This window comes from Eutrigla gurnardus, assembly GCF_963514095.1.
Source record: "Eutrigla gurnardus genome assembly, chromosome: 4".
NCBI classification, from domain to species: domain Eukaryota; kingdom Metazoa; phylum Chordata; class Actinopteri; order Perciformes; family Triglidae; genus Eutrigla; species Eutrigla gurnardus.
The window spans coordinates 27,294,862-27,312,872 of record NC_139918.1 but is presented as its reverse complement, the minus strand read 5'-3'; the positions used below and the strand labels follow the sequence as shown (position 1 = coordinate 27,312,872).

Sequence of the window (18,011 nt, the reverse complement as noted above, 5' to 3'; positions counted from 1 at the left end):
TTTTGTGTGTGTTTTTTTGCACCTCTGGAAAAAAGGGGGCAGCTCCACATAAGATGTCTCTTTGGGGAGACTCCGGAAAGATTAATGATCTCCTAAACTGTTCGTCTGCTGCACCCGAGCAACACCTAAAAGTGCCATAAATGCTTCAGGAAGTCTGGCTGCCTGCGGGGGCCTTTCTTTTTTCCCTTTTCTATATTTTCTTTTACTTCAATTGGGGCTACATTTCTTTGTTTGACTGCACATGAAGAGACCTATTCATGGCTGGTTTACCACATCAGATGACAGGAGTTGTTGGTATTTAGCATTCACATCTAACCAGCCACCTAAAAAACCCTCGATACCATCGGCTTTTTCAACACAGGCTCCAGACCAGTGTTCATTCTTGGCACACTGCGGTGGATAACACGGTCTACGGTGACATAACAGGGCCACGGAGAGGGGACAAGGCCACGGTTTGTTCTGGCCTCTTTTTTTTTTCCTGTCAAGAATATGTTTACGCTGTGGCTTCGACAGAAGAACTGAAATAAAACGAAACCATGAGAGAAGTATCGGAGGGGGAAAAGCTGTTTATTTAGCAACCCTGGAACTCCAGCGTGCGTTTGTCCCACGTTTTCACGGGAATAAAAATGATAGCCCTGGGCGATTCCAAGCACCCTTCAGGCTCCTAAAACGTACTCCCTAATTACCGTTTTCTGTCCCAAGGTCATAGTGGAATGCGCTCCAGAACCGGATTACATTCTCTCTCTCTCTTTTTTCTCCTTTATTGCTTCCATTCTCCTTCCTTTCTCCAGGTTTCCTTCACTTCGTTTTAATGGCTCACACATGTCGGCCAAGTGGCACCGCCGTTTCCCTACGCTGTTTCCTCCCACGGTGAGGAAACAGCACAGTGTTGTGCTTACAGCTCACAACAACAACACACCTGTCTGAAAACCACACACACACACACACACACACACGCACACACACTCTATCTAGGATGCCCCTATTCATCTGCTGTAATCACCGCCTGACACTTTGGGGTTTTCTGTCACATTTCCTTTCGCCTTGAGGGGGAAACATTGTTCAATGCGACTACCGACCTCAGAATAGAACCGCCAACAAAAGCTATAATTGCCGGTTTCAAAAAAATCTTTCTCCTGTCTCGCTTGGGTCTGTAATTAAAGCTAATCTTGAAAAAAAAAAACAGAAAAAAGTTTCGCCTGCAAAAACAAACCAGAACAAAACGTTCATTTTTGGTTTTGTGTTGCTTGAAAAGGTGTAAATGCAGGTGTTTGTGTGTGGTTTCCAAGCGCAGCGAGGCGACTCAGGTGAAGAGAGCTCTGTTGTGATGTAAGGGCGCTTGTACATGTCATCAACAATGGCTGCCAGAGAAGCACACAGCCCTCGGGCCGCAAATACCACGCAGCAGCTGTAGCTCAAAGAAAAAAGGAGGAAAAAAAATCTCCATCATTTATCCACCAAGCCGAGGGGGTCCAAACATCCAGCAGAGGGGTTTTCTGTTGGAGCTCTAGAGACTCCCCCACTCATATGTTTCACATTATATACGTATAAAAAATATATACACACATCAGAGCCCACAACAGCAAGGAACCCCAAATTACAGCCATCACAAAAACACAGTTAATTGAGGAAGACATTACATCTTTTTTTAAATGTGGCTTCCGGGAGTTCAACTCTAAATAATGCTCTTTCACATTGAGGAGGAGGAGAAGGAAAAAACATCACAAGATCAGTGCTGGGGTCAGTTTGAATGAGTCCCTTCTCTTGTGTTCACAGTGGAGGAAGCTGGAGCACACACACACACACACACACACACACACACACACACACAGCACTGTTTTTTTTTTAGTGGGAGCCAAAGTAAACACAGACAGCAGTGCGCCTGTTTTGCACTTTTTAAATAAAATGTGCAAACTCAATGTAAAGTGAGCAAAGAAGAGGGGGGGGGGGGGGGGGGGGGGGGGCTTAGTCCCAGTCCTGGTTTTAAAGTAGTGACCAAACTCATGATTGAAAAGTTACCTTACCTTTTTCCAAACTGCACGCGAGCACTTTTCCTCTTCTTCTTCCTCCTCTTCTTCTTGCTCTGCGTCCCTTTGTGAGTCAGAGCTGAAGAGAGAGAGAGAGAGAGAGAGAGAGAGAGAGAGAGAGAGAGAGAGAGAGAGAGAGAGAGAGACGGCTGAAGTCCGGATCAAAGAGTCCCCCGTCACACGGGCTTAGTGCGGGCTGAGAGGCTCATTTCTCCCCCGCTGGAATGCGCTCTCAGCTGGACTCCCCCCCTTCGGCCTCCTCGGTGTCCGATCGAGTCGAAAGCCGTCGCTCGAGTCCCGAACCGCCGGTTGTGTTCCTGCTGTTGCCCGCTGCCCCCCCTCCTCTCCTCCTCCTCCTCCTCCCTCCCCTTTTGCACGCTTCCTCCTCTCTCCGGTCCGGGGGCAGCCGCGCCACAAGTCCTGGCACGGGATGCAAGTTTAGTTCAGTCCTCCCACTGCTGCCGCCGCTGTGAGGGCCGTCTCCACCTTGTTCCCTCCCCCTTCCTCCCTCCTCCTCCTCCTCCCGCCTGTCTCCCATTTGTTCTCACCCCCCCCCACACGCAGACTTCATTCAGCCACCCCGCCCCCCAAAAAACCCTTCACATGTGGAGACAATGAGGGAACATAATATAAAATATAGAATAAACTGGTGTAGTAATGAGTTTAATATTATATTATTAGATATAATACGGTAAAATAACCTAAAAAACAAGCACTGGATGAGGAAAGTTATTTGGTTGCCTTAAATATGATTACACTGGCAATTATATATGATCTTATATATTTAAATCAACAACTAAAGCAACCCCCAACTCCATTATATGCTTCATTAAAGACATTTTAACTCATTAACTCATTCTACTCCTGACTCCTCTCGTCTCCCACAACGTTTTTGTTGTTGGAGGCTGTTACTTTAATAATAATTAGTTTAATAACATATCATATCTTCAGATTTTATTTTCTTGCATTTTACGATACTTGAGGTGAGATTTCCTTAACAAGCCCCTATGGGTTTTCTTAATCTCACAATTTTTTTTTTTAAATAATTTCCTTGGGATGTATTTATCATTTATGTTGCCTTTGTTTTTTTGTTTGTTTTTTTATTGTGCAAATTAATAAATAAATAAAAAATAAAAAAAAGAGCTGATCTTGTGATGGGAACTAAATATTTAACATTAACCACAAATAAGAAAAAAAAAAGAAAAAATTGTTAATTTTGAAAAATTTAAATTGAATTTTGTGACGATAGTGAAGCTATTGATCATTTATCTATTTTGAAGCTTTGACTGGCTTTGTCTAAGGACTCAAATAAGACTTTCTGGTTAATAATATTCCCATTGTATCCAAGTATGTGACCTCATTTAAGTTTTTCATTTCTCATGTAAAAACCTTTAAAGTTTTAGCATGACAATTAGCACCACCTATAGGTAACAGATATAGCTTTCTCCTCAAACTGAACCATAAAGCTTTTCAGAAACCCAGTTTTCCAACTAGAAAATAAATGAACAAGCAAACGATTCAAAGTTACGACAACTTTATTTTCAATCATGTGAGAATAACATTTTAGTGGCAGGGAATATTCTTATGTGATCATTACATTGTCATGTATTTAAAAGCTAAACCTCAGCGTTTGCAATTAATAAAAATGTTTGAAAATGAAAAAAGTAGTAGTCAAACGGCAAAACAACTACGAATAAACAACAGCACACTTAATTTTGACTGCACGCTGAAGCCGAGGTGAACAAGCATATTTTGAAATAACAAATTGTTAAATTGTAATAAAAAAGCCATATATTAAAAAGAGCTATGACAAATATATTCATTCAATAGTTATGCTTTAGAATAAGAACATTAATTATAATCTGCATTATGTGTAATATTAAAAACACCAAATCACCAAAAACTGCAAAAAACAATCAGTGTCTCATAGGACGCAGAAAAACATCTAGAAAGGCAAACTGTTAGAAAAGTACTCAAACTGCTGGTAATAACTCGTATAGTTTAAATCTATGCTGCATGTTAGAATTGATTGTTGGTGCTGCTGGAGGAGAAGCTATAGCTGAAAGTGGAGGAGTAATCCACGCTGCCTCTACGAGATCCGCTCCTGGAGCCGACGAGAGACCCGGCCCTGGACCCGGAGCGAGACCCTGGGTTGGAGACGTTGTAAGGGCTGCTGATGCCCTTGGTGGACATCGAGGAGGCCTGCAGCAGCTTCATGCCGTTGCTTTCCTCCACCATGCAGCTGTCCATGGCCTCCTTGTAGGAAATCTTCAGTTTCGTCTTCGGGCATGTCAGGTTCTTCTGGTGGCTCCGCGTGTCCTGAAGCTTCTGGGCCCCTTTGCCGTCCAGCCAATCTCGCCGGATGGCCTCCTCGATGGTGATGCGGCGTCCGGTGCCCGGCTCTATCAGGCCCCCCGTCAGATACTGAAACTCCATAAATCTCTGGCCGGCTTCGTAGGGCAGCCACGTCTCCTTCACTGCCTCCGCCACGGACATCTTCCTTTTCGTCTTCACGTCCTCAAAACCAACGTAGGCTTTCTGGGCAGGCTTCAGCTTGGCGCCCATGGCGTCGTCGATGATGCTCTGATGGACGGCGTCCTGCAGCGATATCCTCTCGCCGGTGGCGGGGTTGACGATACCGCCTGTGCACATCTGGGCTTCCAGCAGCCTCTGCGCTGTGATAGTGTCGACAATGCCTCTTCGGAGCCCTTCGGACATCGTGATTTTCTCCAAGGTCTCCGTGTCGAATATGGCCCCCACGGGACTCTGGTCGTCGAACATCTCGGCAGGAGAAACGGTGATGGAGATACTGTTGAAGCGTTTGCGAACAGTAGGAGAGGACGGCGCTGCCTGAGTGGGGCTGCTGCACGTGACCATGTCGTCAACGCTGACGGTGGCGATGTTCATCTCCGTGCTGCTGCTTCTGCTGGTAATTTGGTCGGCGACCTGGGTCAGGGTCAGCTTTCCGGCCCGATACTGATCGATGGACTTCTGGTCGATGATGCCGCGTTGCAGGCAGTCCTGGATGTCGTACTGGGTTCCCGTTTTCCTATCCACTATCACCAGGCGGGCAGAGCCATCGGACCCCTTGATAGTAATCTCCTCCCACTCGCACTCCTGCTCCGACAGGTCCAGGAAGGTGTCGTAGTCGATCAGCTCTCGGTGATAGGCTTCTCTCACCGACATCTCCAGCCCGGTGTCCGGGTCCACGATCACGACCCGCCTTTTGCGAAGGACATTGGTGCGGGTCTCCTCTATCTTCTGGGGCTTGTTCTTGTCTTTGATTGGCAGGAGTATCAGGCCCGTCTTGCTATCCGTCATGCACCTGTCCTTAAGTTCAAGATATGTCAGATTGTCCTTAGTGTTCGGGTCAAAGAACCCCTTTGTATCATCTCCTTCGTAACTCAGGATCTCATTCATCTCATGATCAAAATATCCCCTTTTATAGGCAACGTCGACATCGATACGGTGGCTATGTTTGGGGTCGATAATCCCGCCGCTGGCAATTTGGGCCTCAAGAAGACGGATTCCATGACCCTTCTCAATAAGATCTTTCTCAATAGCCTGGAAGAGGGAGATTATCTTTCCTGTACTTGGGTCTTTGTATCCAGTTACGGCCTTCTCTGCAGACAACAGCTTGTTCTTAAACTCTTTTCCTATAAGGCCTCTCTTTGACGCATCCTCTACTGTCAAGAACACATTGTTAACCGGATCAACAATGAAGCCGGAAGCAGCCTGGGCCTCAAGAAGCTCCAGGGTTGTTCCTCTCATGAGCAGGCCTTCCTTCATCGCCTGATAGATGGGCATTATTTGGTCCTTGGCCTCGTCGTAGATCCCTGCGATGCAGGTGGAGCCATAGAGATAGGACTTTAGCTTTTCTTCAATTTCGCTGCTGGTGAGCGTGCGGGCGTCGGTTGCATCCAGCAGATCAGAAGCCACGAGGTCTGCAATGGGGACTTCACCACGGAGACCCTTCACTGTCATGGGCTTTTCTGGACCGCGGAGCAGCAGCAAGCCAGAAACGGGCTCCACCATACACTTCTTCCTGAGGTCGCTGTATCTTATCTTCTCTCCTGACGCTGGGTCCAGGTAGCAGGCGGGTTTTTTGTTCAAAGCCCCGTAGAGCTCCTCATCAATAAGATTGCGATCCAGGGCCAGATCTTTTGGGAGGAACACACTCAGAACAGGGTCCAGTATGCCTCCAACAGACTCCTGAGCCTGCAGCAGGCGGATGGCTGTGTCTTTGTTCACGCGGCCCTGTTTGCAGGCCTGACCCACGGATAACACTTTGCCAGTGTACGGGTCTTTGAAGCCTGTGCTGGCTGCTTCAGCTGTCGCCAAGGCGTCTCTGTCGTCTGTGTCTACAATCCCCCTCGAGCAGGCGGTATCCACGGGCATCCTTTCATTGAATGCAGGGTCCACTATGTAGCCGGTCGCAGCCTGAGCTTCCAGGAGCATCAGGGCGCTCTCCGGGCTGAGGAGGTTCTTGTTTTTTGCTTCGGTGAATGGAATTTTCCCTTGAGAGCCTGTTGTCATGCCGGCAATGATGCCAGTGCCCTTTAGACTGAGCTGGATGTCCACAGCAACCTCATCAACGCTCTTTTTCCCCTTTAGGAGCTGGTCCAGCGTGGATTTACTGATCACACCACAGTCGCACAGCTGGTGGGCCGTGACTTTGCGGCGCACCCCGTCAAATACGAGCTTGGACGGATCGATGGTCGGGACCCTCTCGTCCGTCTGGGTCTCCTTGGGCAGAGTGCTGGGTTTCAGCTTCAGCCTCTGGATCTCTCTCTCCAGGGCGTCCCTCTTCAGAGCCAGGTCCGACGCCTCCTTTTCAGAGATCACCAGGCGACTCTTGTACCTTTCTTCAACAGTCTTCAGCTCCCTCATGAGCCTCTCGATCTCGCTCTGCAGGGAGAGCCTGTCTCGGTCAGCCTTGTCCCGCTCCGATTCCGCCTTCCTGACGTGGCCGTCTCTCAGCTCGTACTCGCTCTTCATGTAGTTGAAGTCTTTGAGGAGGGCGTTCTTCTCGTCCTGCACCCGCTGTTTGTTGCGGAGCTCGGTGTCCAGCGTGATCTTGATGCGAGTGAGCTCCTCTTCGATGCGCTGGTGACGCATCTTGTCCTGCTCCAGCAGTTTAAGTTTGGACAGCAAAGAGTCCCTCTCCAGCATCACCTCGCTGTATTGGCTTTGGGAGTCGTGCATCATCATGGACGTCTGCGGAAAACAGAAGAAAACACGTTATTGTGTCGGGAAAGAAACACGCCAACAAGTGATGCATAGAGCAAAAAGATGATCATGCAAATCAATTACACATGTCTTTCCTTTACAGCACGTTGTGAGTTTATTTCTGGTGTCAATGGGTCAATGGGATGTTAAGAGCCAATCAGCAACGATAATGTACGTTAATGATATTTATGATATCAGTTAGTATGCATTGAGTGATTGCAATTATTGTATGAGTTAAGTAAATGGGTGAACAACATGCATATCAAAGAAAAAGCATTTGTAAGCAAGTTGATTTCATGCAAAACCCCTGAAATAAATGATAAACAGGGCCACTTTGAAATCATGCTCTGTCTTAATGCAGCTTTCATGCAGAAGCAGAAAAAAAAAGTTGATTATGGGGAGCGGATCCTTCAGTGCAATCAAGTATACCTCAATCGATTGCTTTTGGAATTTGTCTATTTCCGATATAAGCTTTTCTCTCTCCTTGGTCAGGTCATTGATGAGAGTCTGGAGCTCCGTGGTCCTCTTGGTGCTACTCTGAAGCTGGACGTGCAAGGCCGAGATCTGGGTGGAGCTCTCTCCGTCCATGGCGTCTCTGCTACGCTTCAGCTCATCCCTCTCCTGTCTAAGCACCCTCAGCTCCTCCTCCAGCCTCAACCTCTCTTTGGTCAGGTTCTGCGTCAGAGTCTTCAGCTTGTCGATCTCGGAGGTGAGCTCGTTGAGCTGGCGGCTCTTCTCCTCGATGGTCTTGTACAGGCCCTCGTTGCGTTGGTTGAGCTCGTGGATTCGAGCCTGCTCCTGCTGCAGCTTCTGTTTGAGTGCCCTCAGCTCGGCCGTGACGGCCGCCAGCTCCTGCTTGGTGACCTTGTGCTCCCTCAGACTCTTGTCCAGCGCCTCCTGCAGGGCGCCGATGTCCTGCTGGTACTTCTTTTCGAAGTTGGAGGCCTCCAGCTGGACCGATTTCATCGTGGTAATGGTGGTGGTGTGCTCCCGGCAGGTGCGCGTCATCCTCTCCAACTCGGACTCCACCCTCTTCCTACGCGTGAACTCCTCCTGGTTCGCCTGCTTTTGCTTCTCCAACTCGGCCTCCATGCCGTCCAGGGAGCACTCGAGCTCCCGGATGCGGCTCTGCAGCCTGGTGGAGCTGTGCTCGGCCTTGCTCTTCTCGCTGGTCTGCTTCTCCAGCTCCACTCGGGTGATGCGGATCTCCTGCTCAGACACTTTAAGCCTGTTGATGGACTCCAGATAGGAGGCGCTCTTGGTCTTCAGCTCAGCCTCCACCTGTTTCAGGTGATTGATTTCCAGCTCCAGAGCCCTCCTCTTCTTCCCCTCCTCCTCCAGGTTAAAGGTTAGCATGCTGATCTGCCTGGACTTCTCCTGGATGTTTTTGAGGGCCTCCTTCAGTTTGACCTCGTCCTCTCCTCCTTGCTGCATGAGCGTTCTGAGCTGAATCTCCAGCTCGCTGCGCATCCTTGTTTCTTTGGCCAGCGACGCCCTCTGCTGGCCGACCTCCTGCTCTGCTCTGCTTTTCTGCTCGTCGGCGTGAGCGATGGACTGCCTCAGCCTCCTCAGCTCCTCCTCCAGATCTCTCTTCTCAGACGCGAGCCTGTCGAGCTGCAGCCTCAGCTCCGTTGAATCTTCCTCGTTCTGCTGCGAGGTCTTCAGGATGGTGGTCTTGGTGACGTGGATCTCTGTCTCGTATGTCTGCTTAAGTTGATTAACCTCTTGGGTGCACTGTGCTCTTACCTTTGAGATTTCGGACTCAGCGTTACGTCGACGCGTGGCCTCCTCCTCCAGCAGTAGCTTCATCCTCTCCAGTTCACGTTCTTTGTCCTTCACAGACTTCTCCAAGTCAATCTTGGCCCAGTTGAGCTCCTCCAGTTCCTTCTGCCTGCGGCGAACGGCCGCCTCGTACTCTTCCTGCTGACTCGTGTAGCGTTCCTCCGCCAACCTCCGCTTCCTCTTTTCTTCTTCCAGCTGGTACTGAATGCGTGTCAGCTGCTCGTTGAGATCTTGAAGCTGGCTGTGCGTGCTGTCCAGGCTCTCCCTGGTGGTGCTGACTTGTATCGCCGTGGTCCTCTTCACTTCCTCGCTAGAAATGAGCTGGTCTTGTGCCTTGCTGAGGTCCAGCTTGTAGCGGGCCAAAAGGTCCTCCAGAGACTTGTATTTCTGGCCGTGATCCTGGATGTCCCCCTTGAGACGCCTCAGTTCCTCCTCCAGCATCTCGATCTTGGTGTTCCTGATCTGAAAGGTGCGAAAGAACAGAAAGTCAGTCACCAACTTTATAAAATCATACTATATATATTTTATTAACTATTGTTCTACCTTCAGCTCCTCCATGTTCTTCAGCAGCTCCCCGAGGAACCGGTAGTAGTCACTGGAGCGGGTCAGCAGCTCGATGTAGTGGTTCTGGACGTCAGACGCCTGATGAGGAGTTCAAATTAGAGGATGAATACTGATGTCGAACGTCCACGGGTTAATTACGAGTAAGTGAGAGCTTTAAAAAGGCCTTTCATTCGGTTTTATTACATGAAATCATAATATAAAGAATGCAAATTAGCTGTATCTTATATACATCGCATTTTCCCAACTATTTGTGGCAATGTATGTATTGTCCCTATAATAAACAATAAAATAACGTAAATAAACATTGTTTTAATTGTTATTTGAGATAAGACAGTGTAACAACAGATGCATGAGTATAAAACAATATAATAATTTATAATAATTTAGTCACTATGCAACAAATAGCTGAAAACTTTTATGTTCACTATAGCCTTCTGCTAAATCTTTTACTCTCCGCACTGTTTTTTTTATTATTGCAAATATGTTTTTATTCTCCTCGTCTTTCTGTAATGCATTTTAATTTTGCCTTTATTTTCTTTTAATTCTTCTATTTCACTTTATTGTATGACATGTTATGATGTGAAGCACTTTGAGTCTGCCTTGTGTATGAAAGGTGCTATACAAATAAAGTTGCCTTGCCTAATAAATAGGTAAAATACAGAACAGAATATTAGCTTACAATACTTGCCTAACCTGTGCATTAATAATGAACAGAAAATGGGTTTCCGTAATGGAGAACCTCGTACCTCCTGTCTGACCACGGTGGACGGCGACTGCAGCATGGTTCTCTTGATGGGAATGTTCAGCAGCGTTTCCAGGCCGGAGCTGTAGGAGGCCAGCTGCAGCTCGTAGTCCTGAAACAAACACACATTTACATTTTTATACCCAGCTTGTTAACTTGAGTTTCACAGTGAAATATTCATTAACGACCTACCTTTATGGAGCCGGCGCAGGTGTCGGCGTTTTTCTGCACCACCTCCACTTTCTCCTGCTTCCCTTTGATCTCGGTGTGAAGCGCCTGTGCAGAGTTCACCCATTTAATCCGACAGCCGCAAGAATTCTCATTATGTAACCAGAATATTAGACGAGAACTGGAATATTATGATAATAAAAGACAAGAGCTTTAATAATGTTATTACAATTGTGTTGCTTATTAAACCGGGCCACTAACAATGTGTAGTGCACTATAATTCTACTGCTATTTCTATCTATCTATCTATCTATCTATCTATCTATCTATCTATCTATCTATCTATCTATCTATCTATCTATCTATCTATCTATCTATCTATCTATCTATCTATCTATCTTTCTATAAAAGTCATTTGTAATGATGTATGTATACAATGCTAAGCCATTAAAATAATAATTGTTGCCAGATTTAATTCTATATTGGCATTTCTACATCACAATTTCACAAAATGTAACACACAGGAAGATTTATATTTGCTTATTATAGGTTGGAATCATATTAATGTGTATTTTTTTGACCTTCTGCTGGTTAAGGTGGTCCATCAGAGTCTGGATGTCGTTGAGCTTCAGCGTCTGAAGCGTATCCTGGCGCTTCCTGGCATTGTCGATCCACTGCTGCAGGAGCGTGCTGGTCTCCTGATAGTGACTCAGCTGCTTCTCCTGCTTCTCCAGGTCCCACACTCTGAGGAAGGAAAGTGTGGGAGGAAGAGGATGAGTTGTTTTTTTTAGCTTTGTTACCGGTGAAGACGATCAGAGGATGTGGGATGTGTACGTGCGTCGCTAACCTGCTGTCGATCTGGGTTTGGATGCGGCGCCAGCGGTCCGACAGCTGACCCACCACCTCGGAGTACTTGGACAAGTCCACGTCGCACTTGTGGAAGGAGTCGGAGATCTGACCGTTCCAGTGCACCGCTTTAGCCAGGTCGGACTCCATGGCCGTCAGCAGGTCTCGCTTTAGCTCCAGATCGCTCTTCATTTGCTTTAACGGACAAATCATAAAAAAAACATTTAAACTATGACCAGACTTCCTATTCCCATCTGATTTACAGAGAATTTGAGATGTTTTTTTTTTTTTGTCAGTGTCAGTGGTGGAAGAAGTATACAGAAACGTTACTAAAATAAGAAAATAGCAAAACTGCAATATTAAAATACTCCATTAAAAGTTAAGTAATGCACTGAAAACGTTAAAAAAGACGCTGGAGAACTACAGAAAATGTAGAAGCATGCAATCAAGAAGTTTGTCCATTCTGGGCTTCTGTAGAAACATGCACTCTGTGAAGAGGACCTGCTCCATAGTAAAAGTATTATGAGCAAAAATGTAGTCAAAATATCAAAAGCAAAAGACATCACTTTAATAAATGTATTTTTTTAAATTTACATCACTGGTGTTGAAAGCTGAAAGTGTGTGGAGTTATTATGTTGTCACACACAGTTTCCTAGTATCTCAGTTGATTATAGAAATATAGCAGAAATATATAGTAAATGATAACTTAGCATTGCTAATTGCGGTTCTACTAATTAACCTCCGTCTCCAGTCTTCTCTGGAAAAGCAAAAGACCGCTAAACTATAAAGAGTAAGAATCTCAAAAAGTGTGTAAACCTTCAGCTGGCTCCGGTAGTTCTCCACCTCCCGAAGGTCCAGAGAGGTGGTCTCCTTCTCCGTGAGCCGGGCCTCGTGGACCTTAACGATATCCTCGACCTGGAGGAGGCTCTGGAGCAGAGCCTGGAGGGCCGACAGCCTGTTAAACAGAGACATTACATTTAAATGACTTCACTATAAAAGGGTATTCTGGTCCTCCTTCTTCCAGGATAAATAAGGAGGCGATGCGATGGGACGGAGATGACGTACCTCTGGTGGTAGGCCGAGTAGAGACCCTGCAGGCCTCCCAGCTTCTGGTTGATGATTTCCAGTTCCGAGCGGAGGAACCTGGCTTGCTCGGAGTCGGCCGGGATCCCCTCCAGCTTCTTCATGATCTTCTCTCTTATACCCAGGTACTCATCGTGGATGGAGTCCAGGTCTTGATGCACGTTCTGGATGACGGCATAGAATAATACGTTACATTAAGCATCATTTTGTGGATCTACAGTTCTCTCAGAAACCTTGCGTTTTGGATTGGTAAGAACACACCTGCAGCCTCTGGATGTGCACGGAGCACTCGTGCACGCCGTTCTCCCCCAGCTGGACGTGGAGGTGGCTGGTGAGGCCGGACTCGGCCAGCTCCAGCCGGCGTCGGAGCTCCTGCAGGTTGCTGAGCAGGGTGAGGCTGATGGTGGAGGTGGGCGGCGGAGGCTTCTTCACCTCAACGACTTCGACCTTGGTGATCGGGGGAGTCGTGGGCTTCGGGGGTTCAGGCTTCGCCGCTTCATCCCCTTTAAATCGGTCGGCGGAAACATTTGAATCCAGTGGAAATAAAAAGAAAACGGCAGTATTTTCTGTGAAAATCAGACATTTAACACTCACTGTAACCCGGCAGCTTGATGATCAGAGTGTCGTAGTAGTTCTGAGCTTGGTCAAAGTGGCCCTGGATGTTTTGCTTGTCATCCTCCCCGAACAGCTCCGAGCCCTGGCTGTTTAGCAGGAACTCCTGGTAGTGAGTCTCCAGTCTCTTGATGATGCTGCGGTATTCCTCTGGACGCATCTTAGACAGCTGAGGGACAACGAGGGGGAGGAGTTAGATGAGACGTGAAACCGGAACGGTAAAAAGGCAAGACTGGGTTGTGAAGTCGTACCATGCTGACGGTGAGGGAGTTGATGTGGTTGAAGTCTTTGAGGCAGTATTGCCACGAGATGAGACTCGGGATGTTGATGTAGAGCTGATTCCAGATGCTCATGATGGCTTCGTAATACTGCTCATTCCTAGAAAAAGCAACAAGCCATTAATATGCAGACGCCGCATGAAAAACATGTAATAATGACCTTAATATGTTGTGTTTTTTAAGGTTATTTTCTTACATCTTAAGGCCTTTGCACACACAGGGAGGGGGCGAATATGTTGCATCAAAATTGTGAATTTTGCAACACTTTTTAAAAGGAAAGGTTTGGACACTATCTGACGTGATTGGTTGATGCCTTTATTCACGGTGGAAAAGCTCAGACAAAAAATACTACGGATGTCCCGATCCGGGGTTTTTACGGTGGATCGGGATCGGCTGATCCAATTAAATTTCATGGCCGATCAATATTTAATATTTCCCATGATTCCATTGTTACGTTTGTTTGTCGTTGTTGTTCTATTGCATCAGCCGTGGAGCGGACACATAGGTTAGCTAGTTATAAAGTGATTCATTTTAAAATAACTACAAGTGAGTCGCCGAGTCTTAATGTACAGGAAATTAAATGCTGTTTGCCAACACAAAAAGAGATATCGGAAATCGGTATCGGAAAACCAATATCGGGAAATATTGGGATCAGATCGGAAACTAAAAAATGAGATCGGGACATCCCTAAAAAATACAAATAAATGTATGCTGCTTTTTCCTTAGAAATAACAAATTGACATGCGATTAATTAGTCGCATTAAATAAAAACTTATAAAAATCTTTGATAAACTGGACAAAGTCAACAAAATAAAACCCTAACCCCTGAAGAAGAAGCCTGTATTTGTCTCCCATATACGTCATCCCCTCCCTGCAGACTGACGGCGGTTCTTACTTGCTGGAGAGGCTGATGCTGAGCGGGTTGGGCGGGGGGATCAGCAGGCACACGGAGGGGATCAGCATGTCCAGACCTCCGGGTCCCGTCACCAGCCACTTGCTGCGCTGCGAGTTATCCTTCAGGATTCCCTCGTTGCCTTTTAAAATCCCTTTCTGGGGGCAAAAAAACAAAAACATATCAAACAGAGGGAAACGCAGAGAGAGAGACATAAAATATACTGTTTATATAATTAATATAAATCAATGTTAAGGTTCATATCACTGTTTATTGTGTACTGCCCTAATATTGGGACAAATTATGTATATTTTGATGCTTTGGCAACATTGTTTTACTGCTACATATGAGTCCTGAGTTGTATTGCTGTGTTTTATTTATTTATTTATTTTACTGTGAACGTTTTTTTCTGGATTGAACAGTTTTTAAATTACCGTTTTTACTCTTATATTCTTCTTGTTTTACAGCACTTTGATGGAAAGCGCTTTATAAAAACATTTTATTATAATATTATTATTGTTGTTAAGAGAAAAGAACATATACAGTATATATCCCACCTGGTCCTGTTTAAAGTCACATAAGGCCTGGACGATGACCGGGCTGCTGCTCTTCTCCTCAGGGTTGCGAGGTTTCAGCCTGACGATGGTCTTGGACTTGCTGACCAGACTCTGGACCTGCCTCTTATTCTCCATGATGCGCTCCCTCTCTCTCTGTGAACAGAAAAAAAAAAAAAAAAATCAAAACAGGAACACAGACTCGCTGACGCATCGCATTTAAAAAGAAACAAACCGGCCGGACCGGTTCACCAGCAGACTCTCTGTTAGATACCTCCAGGTTCCTCAGCAGCTCCGTGAGGTTATCCAGCGGCGTGCCCTTGTCACACGTGAACTTGCTTCGGATGGTCTCGTGCTCCTTCTGCAGCTTGGCGTAGGTCTCGTTGGCCTCCTTGAAAAACTGAAGCAAAAACAACAAAAAAATAAGTTTTGATGAAACAACTCAAAGACACACGGGGCGATACTTCTTTCTTTCCTTCTTTTCTTCTTACTTGGCTGTAGGCGGCGTTCTCCTTCAGGTGGACGTGGATGCACTTGGTGATCTGGAGGAGCCAGCTCCACTGGGTCTGTAGGGTGTCCATGTAGGCCTGTGTGGGGGGGCAGGGAGACTCGTCAGTCCAGAAAACAGAATAATGTGCCGTTTAGGATGAGCAGGAAAACAAAAAAAGACCGTACTTCAATCTTATCAGCGGCGGGGTGGTTGTTGTTCAGGAGGCCGTCGGCTTTCACCTTCAGCTTGTTGAGCTCCTTCTCCTTCTCCTCCAGGTCACTCATCATCCCCTGTGAGGAGAGCAAAGGTCAGGGACCCCCGAAAGACTTTGGACTCTAAGGAGACCGCCTATTCATCAGTTTACAAATAAATACACTTTAAAACCTGAAGGAAATCAAATACACAATAAATCCTTCATTTTCAAAATCCTTTAAATCCTTCAAATAAAATACATAACTGATAAAGTTTCAGGTTTCCCCAGAGTCACAAATCTCTTATATTGCTAATTTATTCCCAGCTGAGCAGCGTCTCCACCTCTCCTCTTATGCATGCAGGAGTGACGGTGAGTTACCATGGTTACGTGCCCGCTCTGTTTTTTGACTTTCTGTCAACATGCCATGATGCATGCTTGGTTTTCATATCTAACTGATCAACACTGGAGCAGGTGGATGTTTAATCCATGTGAAGAATGGCGGGAAATCCATTTTAAATGATAATATTTTTAATTTTCCTCCACTTTAAAACAGAAACCAGCATGAGGAGCGTAGATCTTTATCATCCCACGTGTTTTGAAGATTTGAACCAACAAACAGAAGAGGGGAGTTTTCCTACCGAGTAGCTCCCCTGCTTCCTGGGGATGTACTGGTCGATGTTCTTGTCCCCCCAGTCGAACATGAGCTCCTCCTCCTCCCGCTCGTTCACCCACATGATGCCTCGGGAGATCTCTTCGATGATGCCCTGCAGCTCACGCAGCTGGTTCACGCGGCTGTAGGACATTTTCTAGAGACGCGAGGGGAAAAAAAATGTGTGTGTGAACGCAGTGCTGCAAACCAGAAACATGTTAAAAACGTAAAAAAGAGTTTGTTTGTACCTGCAGGCTTTCCCACTCTTGTTCCAGGATGGACAGGTTGTACTTGTCACCCCTCATGTTCTTTAAAATAGAAATATATTACAACACTTGTATCCATTATTCATACATAGCCATCCTCTTTGAAGAGCACTTACCAGTTCATCTTTGGCACGGCTTACTTCCTGGCTCCTCTGGATGGAGCTGTGGTTTCTGTTGTGGTTTGTGATCTGCTTGTCTATAGTTTCGGAGTCGTCGCCCCACGGAGCCGTCTCGATCATCCGCTGCAGGCCAACAATCACACAGTTTCATGAAAATGTCTTTAGCAAATGCTACTCAACCAGGAGTGCGATTCAGCCCTGTTTGATACATGTTGGGACTATTTTCAGCTGCAAAATAAATTTTTTTTGTTTGTACAACAGCTGGACGGCATACTTGGAAAAGAGTCAAAATAAACTAGTAATCATGTTTAATGTAATAAACTGTCCAACCACTGCAAAGACAACACAGCTCCGAGGACTAAGCTTTATTTTTTTCATTGTATTGTTAAGCAACTTGTATTGCAATTTTGTACAAAAGGTATCTAAACAAATCAAACTTGAAGTTTAAAGTAATAGGATTCATAAGTCTTTTCATCTTTGTAACAATAAAAAACACAGAGCGAGCCCTTTTCATTCTTTCATTCAACCTTCGTCATCTCCAACAGATGAATTCCCTGGTGTACTACCCCTCTTTGCCCTCTAGGTGTCAGCGCAGAGTCATTAAACCTGTTGTCAAGCAGGAAACTATCCCAACTATTCCACTTGTTAGCAGCCCTGAGCTTTGATAAGAAGCCCAGCCCGGCCCTCTCTTCTCTCACATTTTTCCCTCTCTCTCCCCCCCCCCCCCCCTCCCTCCCTCACTCTCTCTCTCGTTCGCCCAGGGCCTTTGTTCAACCCCACCGCTCCCTTTTCCTTCCTGAAGCTGCTCGTTAAGGAGATTCTACAGCAAATGTCCGAAGTAGAACTGCACCTAACACGACAAAGTTAAAGACAAAAAGAAATATTTAAAAAGAGAGCTGATGACGGGGAGGGGGAGGCGGGGGGAGTGAACGATGAAATACAATCTAAAAGGGTGAGGTTTGAAGTGGTGACAGAGTGACAGGGTGTGTTTCTGGTTGAGGAGGTATAGAAGGGCGTTTCCTCATGCCGTCCCACGACATCTGACTCAGCGCCGAGTGTCACATTTCACACCGCTCCACTTCTACTTTTCGTTTTGCTCCCAAAGCTTCTTCATGTGCCTCCTCTCTCTTTTTCAGCTCTTTCCTCTCCTTTGTCTCAATCCTTCCTCCCCCCCCCCCCCCACGGCCTCCTACACCCACGGATCAGGTTTTGGCAGCGTGTCCAGATGGTTTCGGTTACAGGAGGTCAGAAGAAGTGATAGGCTAAGTGCACCCCCCCCACCTCTCTCCTCTCTCCTGTCTCCCTGCACACTAATGCAGTACAGGCATGCACACACATGCAGGTGCAACCACTCGTACCGCTCAAACGGGTTCCATAAAAACCCATCAGAGGAATAATCTCATCAACTGATCTGCATCATCGTTTAATGATAGTCAGAGATTACAATTAAATTCAAATTAAAATAAGAAAACATTATAGTTGTGTCATACGTCTGCATAACAGTGGAATACAGATGA

The 18,011-nt window shown here is 46.3% G+C and overlaps 2 protein-coding genes across 6 annotated transcripts in view; both read right to left on the bottom strand.

Annotated features, from left to right (window-relative positions):
* tns3 (tensin 3) overlaps positions 1–2,380 on the bottom strand; it is a 32,468-nt gene extending 30,088 nt beyond the window's left edge. Inside the window, exon 1 of one of the 3 annotated variants that reach the window (XM_084006834.1) lies at positions 2,025–2,380. The gene's annotated coding sequence lies outside the window, so the exon portion shown is untranslated. The remainder of the gene's footprint in view (positions 1–2,024) is intronic. The other 2 variants (XM_084006835.1, XM_084006836.1) reach the window with 2 other exon arrangements.
* Positions 2,381–3,544: 1,164 nt separating this feature from the next.
* The window catches only part of LOC311011815 (desmoplakin-A-like), a 190,217-nt gene continuing 175,750 nt past the window's right edge, over positions 3,545–18,011 (bottom strand). For 2 of the 3 annotated variants that reach the window (XM_084006949.1, XM_084006948.1), the window contains exons 5-24: positions 16,492–16,617; positions 16,358–16,417; positions 16,099–16,266; positions 15,453–15,557; positions 15,269–15,364; positions 15,052–15,177; positions 14,781–14,933; positions 14,227–14,381; positions 13,305–13,431; positions 13,036–13,222; positions 12,703–12,944; positions 12,424–12,605; positions 12,175–12,313; positions 11,360–11,553; positions 11,094–11,256; positions 10,537–10,620; positions 10,349–10,456; positions 9,582–9,680; positions 7,686–9,500; positions 3,545–7,244 (exon numbers count right to left, since the gene is read on the bottom strand). In XM_084006949.1, the coding sequence (XP_083863075.1) occupies positions 4,047–7,244; positions 7,686–9,500; positions 9,582–9,680; positions 10,349–10,456; positions 10,537–10,620; positions 11,094–11,256; positions 11,360–11,553; positions 12,175–12,313; positions 12,424–12,605; positions 12,703–12,944; positions 13,036–13,222; positions 13,305–13,431; positions 14,227–14,381; positions 14,781–14,933; positions 15,052–15,177; positions 15,269–15,364; positions 15,453–15,557; positions 16,099–16,266; positions 16,358–16,417; positions 16,492–16,617 (7,527 nt within the window). In that variant the 3' untranslated portion in view covers positions 3,545–4,046. The remainder of the gene's footprint in view (positions 7,245–7,685; positions 9,501–9,581; positions 9,681–10,348; positions 10,457–10,536; positions 10,621–11,093; positions 11,257–11,359; positions 11,554–12,174; positions 12,314–12,423; positions 12,606–12,702; positions 12,945–13,035; positions 13,223–13,304; positions 13,432–14,226; positions 14,382–14,780; positions 14,934–15,051; positions 15,178–15,268; positions 15,365–15,452; positions 15,558–16,098; positions 16,267–16,357; positions 16,418–16,491; positions 16,618–18,011) is intronic. The other variant, XM_084006950.1, reaches the window with a different exon arrangement.